This window comes from Callithrix jacchus, chromosome 14 (genome assembly GCF_049354715.1).
Source record: "Callithrix jacchus isolate 240 chromosome 14, calJac240_pri, whole genome shotgun sequence".
Taxonomy (NCBI): Eukaryota; Metazoa; Chordata; class Mammalia; order Primates; family Cebidae; genus Callithrix; species Callithrix jacchus.
In genome coordinates, this window is record NC_133515.1 from 85,093,148 (window position 1) to 85,105,950 (window position 12,803).

At 45.4% G+C, this 12,803-nt stretch overlaps 1 protein-coding gene across 2 annotated transcripts in view; it reads left to right on the forward strand.

The window, feature by feature from the left end:
• Positions 1 to 3,053: 3,053 nt before the first annotated feature.
• ALK (ALK receptor tyrosine kinase) overlaps positions 3,054 to 12,803 on the forward strand; it is a 771,141-nt gene continuing 761,391 nt past the window's right edge. For both annotated transcript variants that reach the window (XM_035272907.3, XM_035272908.3), the window contains exon 1: positions 3,054 to 4,651. In XM_035272907.3, coding sequence (XP_035128798.2) covers positions 3,985 to 4,651 — 667 coding nt within the window. In that variant the 5' untranslated portion in view covers positions 3,054 to 3,984. The remainder of the gene's footprint in view (positions 4,652 to 12,803) is intronic.

A 12,803-nucleotide genomic window follows, 5' to 3' on the forward strand; every position in this document is an offset into this window, starting at 1 on the left:
ACCATTTATTTTTGTCCAGAGCAAAAAGCTGGAACATAGAACAACATCTTGCATACATTAGGTACGCGAGGAATCTCTGTTGACCAGCAAAATGCCTAACTTGATTGATCCCACAGGTCCCAGACAGATCCTGCAGTTGTGAGATGTGTTTTACCTTAAGTCACACTGCTTAAATTGTCATGTCATTTTTATTATTACTTCTCTTATAGAGAATTTGAGTACCTCCTTGACTGAGTTGTTCATTTTTCCTTTTCCCGGAATTGGGAATTTCCTGAGGAGGGTGTTGGTGGTCTCAGTGTCCTACTCTTGACCACTTCCTCTCTTGGTACATGGTCAACTCACATTCCTCCTCCCCCAGCCCAATGGCCCAAGTCATCTGCAAGGTGACTCAGAGCAGCCCACCTCACTTAATTGTCTCCTTGAAGATTCCGATATCTATGTCACTATCTATGTCTGCCTCTTCCACTCCACATCTTTTTGATTTGGACTTTCAGCTTCTTCTTCTGTTGATCTGGGCTCACCTCAACCCATCTTATCTCATCCCATTTTCGCTATTGTGAGGTTATGCAGAATTTAAAAGTGTGAACTTCTTAGCCAGGTATCCAGGTTCAGCTCTTGTTACCTGTGTAGTTTTGTTGTGGTGTTATCCTCCCTGAGCTTCTATTTGTGACCTGTAGAGTAAAGATACTATTACTTCTTCTCAGAGTGTTACTGGGAATACTAAGTGAGATAGTGAATGAAAGTGTTTTTGAAATAGACCATGATAAGTGTTAACTATCATTGCTCACACTTTTTATTTTTCTGTCTCTATTTCCCCTACATACTCTCAAATTCATTTTCCCATCTCCCATCCTCTTGATGGAAATTATATAGGATAGCATGCCAAAGTTTTAACTTTGGGCATGAGTTAAGGGCCTAATTATTCTTAGTGGGTTGTGTAATTGTTGGAGGAAAAGAGTTACTGGTTTGAATTTGAACTCTGTTATTTACTTGCTGTTTTACCTTGGGCAAATTATTTTGCCTCTCTGAGCCTTAGCTGTTTTATCTATGTAATAGACATAATAACATATACCCTTCCCCAAAAAAGCTGTGTGATGTGTTAGAATCCCACATATCTACAGATGCATGCATTAGTGCCTGGTAGACTATCAATATTAATTCCTGCCTCCTTTAAAACAATTATACAAAAAAGAAAATTTTTGAGATTTAGTGTGATTTAATCTACAGGAAAAGGCACCTTTTTTTCCTTGGGAAAAGTTTGAGAGAATGTATGAAAGCATAAGAATTAATGGAGACTGTTTATGAGGTGCAAAAGCAATGGACATGGACATTATCAGAGAATGTTAAACCCTGGCAGCTCACTTAAGGTTTCAAGTCTCTGCAGCCCCCTAGTGGCCATTGGGTGCAGCAGACGATTCACAGTTATTAACAAATTACTAGAGGCCTTTGGTCCAGAATTGTAGAGATAATTAGAGAGGGAAAGGCTGGAGTTTTAGTCTTTTTTTATATTTCAGATAAAAAATTCCTTTTCCAGTATGTATGTCAGAAAAATCTAATGAAAATTAAACATACCGTACATATAGGAAAGTATTAACTACAATAGCATTTTCTTCCCTCTTTTCTTTCTTTTCTTCCCTTCCTTTACCAAGATAGGAACATATTTTCTTCTCCTTGGGTGAGATAATTCGTTGCCCTAAAACTTATAAAGTCAATGTATCCAGTGTGAGTTCCAGAGAGAGGGAGGATGCTTGTCAAATTAAGTGAGTTGCCAAACATAGAGCAGGAAGAAAGCCATTCCGAGAATCAATATTCTTTAGTTACTGGGTCTTACACTTGCCAAAGGCAATGCCACAAAGCTGGAAAGAGCCCAGCTCCTGGGAGAACAGAGATTCCACTTGGCCACTATCTCCTGTGGGGTGAAAGGCAAGTTACTGCGGCCCCTAGGAGCTCAGTGAGGGAGGTTCAATGTGGCATTGTGCTCTGATTCTATGAGAAAACTCCTCTGCTACCTGCCTGGTGTGAGCTCCAGAGAGGATCTTGCCTTATTCTTAGCTCCAACAGCCAGCACAAGGCCTGACAATCAGCCTTCAAGAAGGAACCAAGGGTATTTGTGTGACCCAAAGACTGTGGTTTTGTCTGAGGATCTAGTGAACCACTTGTTATAAAAACAGCTATTATCTGAGTTGTGTGTTGAGGAGAGGTACAGCCTTTACAGTTGAGTAAAAAAGACCTAAGGTTCTGAACACTCATTCCCAAGATTGTTGGCAAGCCATTAAATGATCTGCAACTCAGTTTCTGCATCTGTAAAACTGGAATGAAAATATTCATCTTGCAAGGACTAGGGGAGGTTACACATGTTCAGACACCATTATGAGAAAACGGGGTGACTGACGGCGGCCTGAAATGTATTTGTAGCTGCAGAATAACTCTGCCAGACCATGACCATCCATCCGTCTCTGCCCCCTCTACTCGCAGATTCTCCTGTGTGGATGCGGGACTCCTAAGCTCCCAGGAATGCATTCGAATAGAAGGGTCAGAATGTTCTGTCTCAGGGCCTTATTACAAGCTGTTCTCAGATTTGCCAATGTCGCGCTGCCACCCCCTCCTCACTCCCTCCTCCCTTCCCCTCGCCTCCAGTTTAATTCTGGAACCTGTTTTTCCGAAGTCGGACCCATTTAATCTCTTAAATGCATAATTAGGGAGAGTGCTTGATTGCAAAGGCCTCTACCAGTTCTTGCATTTGCTCCCTTTCACACTGCAGAGAAATAGGGCAGCGAATCTGGAGGAAGGGAAGAACAAGAGACTGGAGAGGGACAGAGGGCGGGTGAGGCGGGCTCACTGCTTTTCTCAATGAATGCTGAGGCCGCTGCAGATTTGCATAGGAACCGACAGAGCCACGCCATTGGTTGGCGGCGCAGGTGGGGCGGGGCAAGGAGGGACTGCGTGGGTCGGGTGGCTCTCGGAGTCCGCTAGCGAGCCCCGCCCCTCTGGGCCCCGCCCCCTCCCGGCGCGCACTCGCGGCTCCGCCAGCTGCAAGTGGCGGGCGCCCAGGCAGATGCGATCCAGCGGCTCTGGGGGTGGCAGCGGCGGTAGCAGCTGGCACCTCCTGCCACCTCTGTTCGGAGGGTCGCGGGGCACCGAGGTGCCTTATAGCAGCCCTCTGGCCGGACACCCGAAGCCGCGGGAGCTGCTGATGGGTGAGGAGGGGGCGGCAAGATTTCGGGCGCTCCTGCCCTGAACGCTCTCCGCTGCTGCCGCCGGGCCGCTCCGGTGCCTGCGAACTCTGAGAAGCTGAGGCGCGGGCGAGAGCAAGGACGCTGCAAACTTGCGCAGCACGGGGGCTCGGATTCACGCCCAGAAGTTCGGCGGGTGGAGCAGTCCGAAACCTTCCTGCAGCAGTGGAGGGTAGCTTGAGGGTGCGCGAGAAGGCAGCAGCCCCCGCCCTCCGTTCCCGCCCAGACCCGGCAGAGGTGCTCAGAGGTGCCAGAAGGAACGCAGGGGCCGGCCAGGACAGTGTGCAGCAGCTAGGAGCACTGTTCTCAGCCCGGAAAGTTGCGAAGATTGGAGGCTGCCCCGAGAGGGGACCGAGCCCAGCTCTGACCGCGGGGGGCAGGAGAGGACGGTACCCAATTGCCACCTCCCTTCAACCATAGTAGTTCCTCTGTATCAAGCGCAGCGAGCTACAGACGGGGGCGCGGCACTCGGCACCGCGAGCCGGAGGCTCAGGGTCCCAGCCCGTGAGCCCAGCGTGCTTGAGGGTCTCTGGACTCGCCCCTGAGCTTCCAGCTCTGTTTCATTGAGACTCCAGCTCCCCTCCGTGCAGTTGAGGGAAAGCAAGAGACTCGCGTGCACGCAGGGACCTCTGAAGATCTGGTGGAAGGAGCCGCTGAGTACCAAGGACTGTTCAGAGCGTCTTCCTATCTGGGGGACTGCGAAGGGCGAGGCTGGGCCCAGAGAGCAGTGTAAACGGCCCCCTCCGGCGGGATGGGAGCCATCGGGCTCCTGTGGCTACTGCCGCTGCTGCTTTCCACCGCAGCTTTGGGGTCCGGGATGGGGGTGGGCCAGCGCTTGGGGTCCCCAGCTGCGGGGCTGCAGCTGCAGCCCCGGGAGCCACTCAGCTACTCGCGCCTGCAGAGGAAGAGTCTGGCAGTGGACTTCGTGGTGCCCTCGCTCTTCCGTGTCTACGCCCGGGACCTGCTGCTGCCGCCATCCCCCTCGGAGCTGAAGGCTGGAAGGCCAGAGGCACGAGGCTCGCTAGCGTTGGACTGCGCCCCACTGCTCAGGCTGCTGGGGCCGCCCCCCGGGGTCTCCTGGACTTGGGGCTCACCCGCCCCGGCAGAGGCCCGGACGCTGTCCAGGGTGCTGAAGGGCGGCTCCGTGCGCAAGCTCCGGCGCGCCAAGCAGCTGGTGTTGGAGCTGGGCGAGGAGGCGATCCTGGAGGGTTGCGTTGGGCCCCCGGGGGAGGCGACTGCGGGGCTGCTCCAGTTCAACCTCAGCGAGCTGTTCAGTTGGTGGATTCGCCAGGGCGAAGGGCGACTGAGAATCCGGCTGATGCCCGAGAAGAAGGCGTCGGAAGTGGGCAGAGAGGGAAGGCTGTCCGCGGCAATCCGCGCCTCCCAGCCCCGCCTTCTCTTCCAGATCTTCGGGACTGGTGAGCAGCTCCCGACTGAGCGTGCCGGGATTTAGTGTTTTTATTCACACTGATATGTAACCATTAAGTAATCCCACTTACTAAAAACCTCAGCTTCTACTTCTTAGCCCTACTTCCTCCTGCAAACCTCCTTCCTGAGTCAGACTGCAGTTTCTTGTTTTCTCCCTGAACGCAGTTCAGGGGTCTTACTTCCTCTTTAGCAACCAAGTTGGGAGAAAAGTTTCCTACTCTTGGCAGAGCGCCTTATTCTCTGGACTTAACACGTGGTCTGAGCCAAAATTGGGTGCCCCTCTTACTGGGTCCCTGGGACAGTTGAAATGCCCCTATTACTTCTAGGTTCCAAGCTTAGCAGTAGATGTCAAAGCTGTTGCCCTTCTCTCCCCCTTGTTCCTGGCCAGCACGGATTTGGGAAATATGATACGTCTTCTCAGGGAATATAGAATTTCTCTTTATGTTATTGAATCTCACCCAACTGCCCCCCTCTCAAATGTTGGCTTGGGCAGAGATTGCCAGGGATTGTCTCTTCTTTATTAATTCATTCTTCCCTCTCTCACCCCTAGCCAGTGTGCTGTGCACTCTCAGACTCATCCTTTTTCTTACATGTTGCTGGGAAACACCCAGAGAAACTAAGGAACAGAGGACTGGAGGGAGATGTGGAAGAAGGGAAGAAAGTTGTCAAGATTATCTTCCTTTGGAAGAGTCACTATGAAGCTAGGGAGAAGCAATCATTGGTTTTCCTGCTTTTCTTACCTTTTCCCCCCTCCTCTGTTCCCCTCTGATTCTTAGCTTGAATGTCTGCAGCAGCAGCTCTTGATGATAGTCGGTGGCAGGCTTGTTTCACTGCAGATCTCCCTGATGGAGACTCCTAAAATGACATTTTTCAGTTTCATTTACTCCGTCATTTCTTCCCATATTCACTGAGTTGGGTGTGTGTGTGCAGACACTTACTTCTAACTCTTTCCAGAGTATCCTTTGACTGGAAAACCAGGTAGTTTTTAATGGATGTTTTTCTTGTAAGACAAATGGGGAAAGACATGTGAATAAAATATACAATGTAAATGAATGAGAAAGGCACAGAAAAGAAATCAGGCTTTTAAAAAGCCTACACAAATTCCATTGAGCAAACCGAGCTCCTTTTCTATCATTCTCATCATCAGAAATAAATGAAGTTCTTATGCTCCACTGGCTACTAATGTCTAGAATTAATTGGATGGAGAGCCATGAAAGGGGTCCATTGTAGAGCTACAAGTATCTTGCATTCTTGTTCCAACACACACACACACACACACACGTGCACTCTCATGCAGCAAGGATATTCAGAAGCTGAGGTTCCCTAGACATTGCACAGAAAACATACTAGTATGTCATTCCCAAGAAAAACAGAGTGCAGATCCATATTTCAGCCTTAGTGTTAGTGGCACTGGCACCTAAAGGGAGCCCTTTCTGTTTAGTGCTGGAATTTATAGAGTCCATCCTAAAAGGCACCGATGAGTCTGATAGTGCCTTTGATGAACTGAGATGGAAGACTGTGACTGTTGTTCCACCAAAGATATTTTTGTAAAGAACAGCTGGGCTTTAATGTCATTGTGGCTTGTGTGGTTTACACATGCAACATTCTGTTTTAGTGCCCAATGTTTTAGTAATGAATATAAAATTGACTTCTCTGGAAATGCAGATTATCTTCTAATTTCATGCCTATGAGCATCTCTGGAGCTTCCCCATTGCCTTTTTTCAAATGACCATAGAATTCAGCAGTCTATATCAGCTGTTGTCAGATGTTGGTGACAGGTAAAAGGGCTCATTTCTACATCCCCAAACCTGCCTACTGTAAACAGGTAGGTTGCATGAAGACATCAGTGGCTGTCTCTGAAGAGTCACATGCTTAATGCCTTTGAAAAATATGCTATACTCAAGTCTTAAATAAGGAGTTGGAGCTGCCGAGTGGGGAGGTTTATGTAGAAAGGCATGTGCTCCAAGGGCTTCTCTGCTATTGGCTGTAGGGAAGCACTGTGGGCATCCTATGCCCTCCCTTAAGGGCCCAGTACATTTGGCAGCTGGACCAAGCCCTTATGCATCACTGACACATCTAGGAATGCTGGTTTCAGTAGGAGCCAGGATTCTGCCATTAAAAGGCTAGAAACTTTGGCCAAGCATTTTTCAGCAGGATTGGGATCAAATGATTATTGATAGGATCAAACAAGACACTAAGTGTAGCTGGATGAGCTCCCTGTGACCTCCAGAGAGACAGACAACCTATTGAAAAGCACTTCAGGCCTTGTAGTGACCACACTTGGAACAGCCTGGTCTCTCCTAACTCTGAGGACATATGCTGTCTGCAGTTAGGCAGCTGGCCATGCAGGACTAGCCTCTCTCATGTTGTCATTGCCTCCCCAAACTCATTCAGTTGTAGTCTCCACTGCAGACATCCCCATGGAGTAGACACACCCTGTTATACCGTGTTCTGTATTTCGGACAACATATATCATAATGGTTCCATTCATTTTTCTTATGAAAATTCAAGCTTAGGTTCTGACACTGGGATTGATTTTGCTGTTTATCATGTTTGGAGAAATGGATTTATTGTTTTTATATAGGCTCTTATTTATAGAAAAGGCATTTAACTCTTCTATGATGTGGGCTCTTCAATTATACAGAGGGAAAGTAGACACAACTCTGCTTATTTCTTCCTGTGTCTGTCTAAGTGACTTGTGGTCTTGTTTGGAGGTACACAATGATGCTAATGGGGCTATCTGTGGGGAGGAAAGAGCTGGTTGCTCTTCCATCTCTTGTGGTGAGAGGCCTGGAGCAGCCCATTTGGCTCAGACCAAAGACAGCTTCCTAAACCTGAGCAGGACCATGACTAAAATAGCAACAATGAAAAAGCACCAGTTAGAAGAAAGCAAAACCTTTGCATTGTTTGTGATTTGGACTGTCTGAGAAGACAAGATGTCTGAGAGGCCTTGTAATGCATGAAATGCTAATGGCTTTTCTTTGTTGGTTGCTGTGAATTCATAAATGGGATGAGCCTTTCAAGTCGGAGGCAGTTCCAAAATGCACCCAGTCATGGAGAAGAGGTGAAGAGGCAGTTTCTGGGACTGTATTTAATAGTCCTGGCCTCTCCCAGGACAGCCCAAATCATGGAAAAGATATCTGTCTGCAAGGCTGACATGTTGCCCACAGCTGCAGTTTGTATCCTGCCTTACAGGTATTTTGAGATCTGTTTCTGTCGTCACCCAGGCAGAGGGCTAGGGGATGATGACTCATGGGGATAGGAGGCCTATTTCCCTGTAAGCACTCTCTCCCTACTCCAGGAAAGTGGATACATGACTTGGGATTTTACATGTAATATGGAGAGGCCTGAGCAATTTAGAGATGAATGCAGTGCAATATACCCTGATCTTGACTCCCCATATCTGTCAGTCCCTTCCCATTTCACTTCTGGGGTGGGCAGAGACAGAAAAAAAAAAAAAAGAGAGAGGAAATTAGAGCTCCCAGAAGGGATATCAGTTATTGGAGGTGAATTGAGAGAATTGGAACTAGTCCAGAGAAGAGCAGAGAGCCGATTTAACAGTTGAAGGGACTGATTTATGATGAAAGATGAAAAGAATTAAATATATATGGCTGGGCTAAATGGCAGTGAAGGGAGAGCCATGGTAACAATCTATGAATCTCTGAAGAGAGTGAATGGCAGTGAAGGAGAGGAGTTATTTAGCCTGGCCCATGGAAGTAATTGGATCAGACTTGCAGAAGGAAACTTTGGGTTGGATATCAGGGAAAGCTTGTTTTCTGACATTGATACCCCTCTGATTAGGGAATGGAGTTCCAAGGGAGCAGGGAGTCAGGTGAGATATGGGTCAGACAAGCCCCAGCTTTCCTAATTAATCAGTTCTATATTTTCAAATATTGAGAAGCCATAACAAGACAGAGAGCTGGGATGGAGAATGGAAGAAGGAATCAGAACCTTTTATGATCCAAATCCTGAGAGCCTTTGGGCATTGGTGTTTTTAGAGGAAAAAAAAGAATTGCATATACATCTTTGAAGTTAGTGAGAAGCACTTACAAAAAAATTGTTAATGACAAATATTTTAAAATTACTCAGTTGATTCTTCCCTGCCCTCCAATTAAACATAGACTATTTCTCTGGGGTGTGATCTGTATATCCAGGGGTTTGGGAGGCACACTTACCAGAGAATTATGTATCTAAGATACATCTATGGGTGTGTGTATGTGACAGCATCACTGAGCAGGGCAGAAAGTGACCTGTGTCTTGAGAAGATGCCATCAGTTCTAGATTTGGTGGACTCCTACTGGCTACTTAAAAATCCCTTGAAATGTTGAGAATCTATAATGCCATTTGAAAGATGAAGTTCATCCATGTTCAATTTAACATTTCAAAAATCTTCAAAAGAGGAAGACGGTCCATGAGGGGTTTTTGGGTAAGGCATGAGAGGAGAGTATGATTATTAATAAAAATGAATATCTAGGCCAGGTGCAGTGGCTCATGCCAGTAATCCCAGCACTTTGGGAGGCCAAGTAGGGCAGATCACTTGAGGTCAGGAGTTCGAGATCAGCCTGGCCAACATGATGAAATCCTGTCTCTACTAAAAATGCAAAAATTAGCCAGGCATGGTGGTGTGCACCTTAATCCCAGTTACTCAGGAGGCTGACACAGTAGAATTCCTTGAACCTGGGAGGTAGAGGCTGCAGTGAGCTGAGATTGCACCACCTCACTCCAGCCTGGGCAACAGAGTGAGACTCCATCTAAAAAAAAAAAGGATATCTTTAAGGAAGTTGGTCTGCTGCAAGTCAGGAGAAACTGGCCTGCAGGTGGGAGAAGAAAAGAATGAGAGTTGCTAAGCAGAAGTCTCAGTGCCCTGCCACTCAGGCTCACTGCCTGGCAACCTCACATCATGGAAACTTTTCCAGGATAAACTGTAAAGGAAATTTTGCCTTTCTTTATAATCATTATTAGTGTCCTGTTATGGTTATACAGAACTTAATGATTTATAATGCACTTTCACATTTATTATTATTTATTAATTATATGGTAGGCAGGACAAGGGTTTGTTTGTAAATGAAGTAACTGGGATCCAGACATTTAATAACACTTTTTCCAGATCATATAGTACAAAGTGGTGTACACCTGGAAGCCTTCATACTGACTAGAACCACGGTTCCCCTTTCCTTCAAATCAGAGTTCTTTCCACTAAGGGAATCATCTACAAGTGCAGATTACAAAAAGTAAGACATGTCAATAGATAAAAGATTTCCAGTATCCTTGCTAGAAGGCCATGCAACAAATATTTGGTGGGCAGTAGCCAGGGCTTGGAAAATTTTCTGAAAAATCATTGAGACTCAGTTTTATCATTAGAAAATAGGGATACTAATAGTTCTTAGTAATAGTATCTTAGTATATTACTAAGTATTCTTACTAAGTGTTCCTAAATGGGGATAGTTATAGTTCAAGGTGTTGTCATGGGGATTAAATTAGATGATATGTGCAAATCCTTAACACAGTGCCTGATGCATAATAAAGTACTTCATCAGCATGAACCATTATGGTTTTTTTAAATTGCATTTTAGGTTTTGGGGTACATGTGCAGAACATGCAAGATAGTTGCATAGGTACACACTTGGCAGTGTGTTTTGCTGCCTTCCTCCCCTTCACCCACATTTGGCATTTCTCCCCATGTTATCCTTCCCCAGCTCCCCCGTCCCACCGTCCCTCCCCTATACCCCCCAAAAGACCCCAGTGTATAGTGCTCCCTTCCCTGTGTCCATGTGTTCTCATTGTTCATCACCCGCCTATGAGTGAGAATATGCGGTATTTCATTTTCTGTTCTTGTTTAAAAAAATATAATAATGACATCAGCACTCCAGCATCTGGTCATGCAGGCTGTGTACTCTATAAGTCTAGGGGTTCCATATACATTGTAGTCTGTCTGAATGGTGCCATTTGGAGTTGTAATCTCTATGCATGGCCATGTGTGGCAACCTTGGCAGCAGCAGTTGTGATGCTGTGGTTCTCCATTCAACTAGCTTCTTACTCCCAAGAGATGAAAGGTGGGGTGTGTGGGAAATGAAGAGAGTTATAAGAGTAGTATTGTCTACTGTTTCACGATGGAAGGTGACTTTCTCAGAAATATGCATGGAAAGGAGGATTGATGTGTGGTATCTACTTCATTCCTGAATTAATATCCTCTCACAGGTCTTTTGACTTTGGATTCAGTTCAAAGAGTGAATCAGCATATTCACAATCCAGTTCTTTTTTTTTCTATGGGAGGAAACCACAGCTTAACTTTATGAAAGCATCGAAGTTAAGATGGAGGAAGAACAAGATACAGATGTTACAGAGGAGTCGTTTTCAGATGGTAGATCTTCCTTAACTGAGAGTCCTCTGTCCAGATCTAGAGGTGCTGGAAGGCTGGCCTCTGGCAACTCCTTTATTGTAATTAGCTGAAGCTGTGTTCTTTCCATATTTTCAGCCTCACCATTTATTGTCAAGTGGAGAATATGGAGAGAAATGTAAAGTACTAACTGGTTAATGGCCCTGAGCCCATTAAGAGCAATTAAACCTTTGAGACTCCATGGAGATGTATAACCCAGGGACTTGAGTGGGAGGCTACCTCAGGAAAGTCCCTCAATCTAAAAAAAGAGGCTAAGAATCCACAGACCATTTTGTACTTGGTGGTTTTTATGAACCATAGCTGAGCCATTGCCACCAAAAGATACACATGGACATAGGGAGTAGACAAAAAATAGGGCATGTAGGTGAGGATGGTTGTAGGTCCAGGATCACGTGGAGAGAGCTGAGAATAAAGCTATCAAGGAGCCCTCTTCTTTACAGCAGTTGTGTTGCTCTCTGGTCTAGGGTGTGGCTGGTGTTTCTTAACCTTGTGATGACCAGGGCTCTTTCACACAGGTCATAAAGTAAGCAGGGAGTGTTGACCTGGTGGTGAGGTAGTGGAGGAGGTGGGAGGTATTCTTCAGTACCCTTTTTGATTAACTGTATTTTTCAGAATAGCTTATTTTTCTGTGGCAAATTTTGTGATGAATTTTTCAGCTGGCTGTTCGGAGCTTGGGTCCTTTCCCCAGGGAAATTGTATTAGCTTTGCTTTGTGTTGTGATGTACCTATTCCAGAAAGTAGGCAGAGAAGAACTCCCTTGGGGAAGATACACCCAATCAGTTGGTTGTTTAAGAGTCTTTGTTCCTTCACCTTACCTTTCTGGCTAAGTAACAACAGGTGCATGGAGTGGTAGGCAGTCAGAATTCCTTAGAGTAAGAATAAAGCTAAAGGAAGGTATGAAAAAAGCATGAGGTGAGAGGACTAGGGAAATCTAGGCAAGATTAAAGAAATCAGAAAACTAGCCAAAGGAAAATAAGGATAGATTGAACCATTTATTATATTTTTCTTCATCCCCTAGTTATCTTTTATTTAGTTTTCATTGGAATATGAGTTCATGAGGGTGAGCATGGAAAGGACTCTTTAAGCCCAGATAATTAAATTGAAAAATGTTCTATGGTGAGGAGAACACTAGATTAGGAGCTTGGAGACTTGAATTCTATGACGTTCTTAATCTTTTCTTAGCTTTGCGATCTTGTACAACTCTCTTAAACTTGCTAAACCTGTAGATTTTTGTTCCTTGCTTTTGGAAAGGAAATAATATGAACTTTGTCTTGATTATCTCATGGAGTCATTATGAGCGTTATATAAGATCATCTATGTGGAAAGTTCCAGTTTGGACTGTTCAAAAGTGAATATATAAGGCAGTAAATAAATTGAATGCATAAGATAATAAAATGTACTAAGATTCCGTTTCACCCATTCATGGTTTCAGCCAAGCCTTGGCATTATGAGCCGTGGTATAAAGTCCCAGATTTTGAGTCAGGACCTGAGGTTCAAATAATTGTCCAGTATGCTTGAAAGGGTGTCCCTCCCCAGGGTTTCTCAAAATGACATTATTGCATTGAAGGCATTTTCCCCAATTTCAGACTTTTCTGGTAGAGTCTGAAAATGGGACAGAGGAAGCTTCATTTTAACAACAGAAAATGATTTTTTTGAAAATAATTAAGGGATGACAACTGTAATCAAGTGTATTGAGAGTATTAATTGTGTATAGCTTAATGACAATTTACATATGTAACATCTGT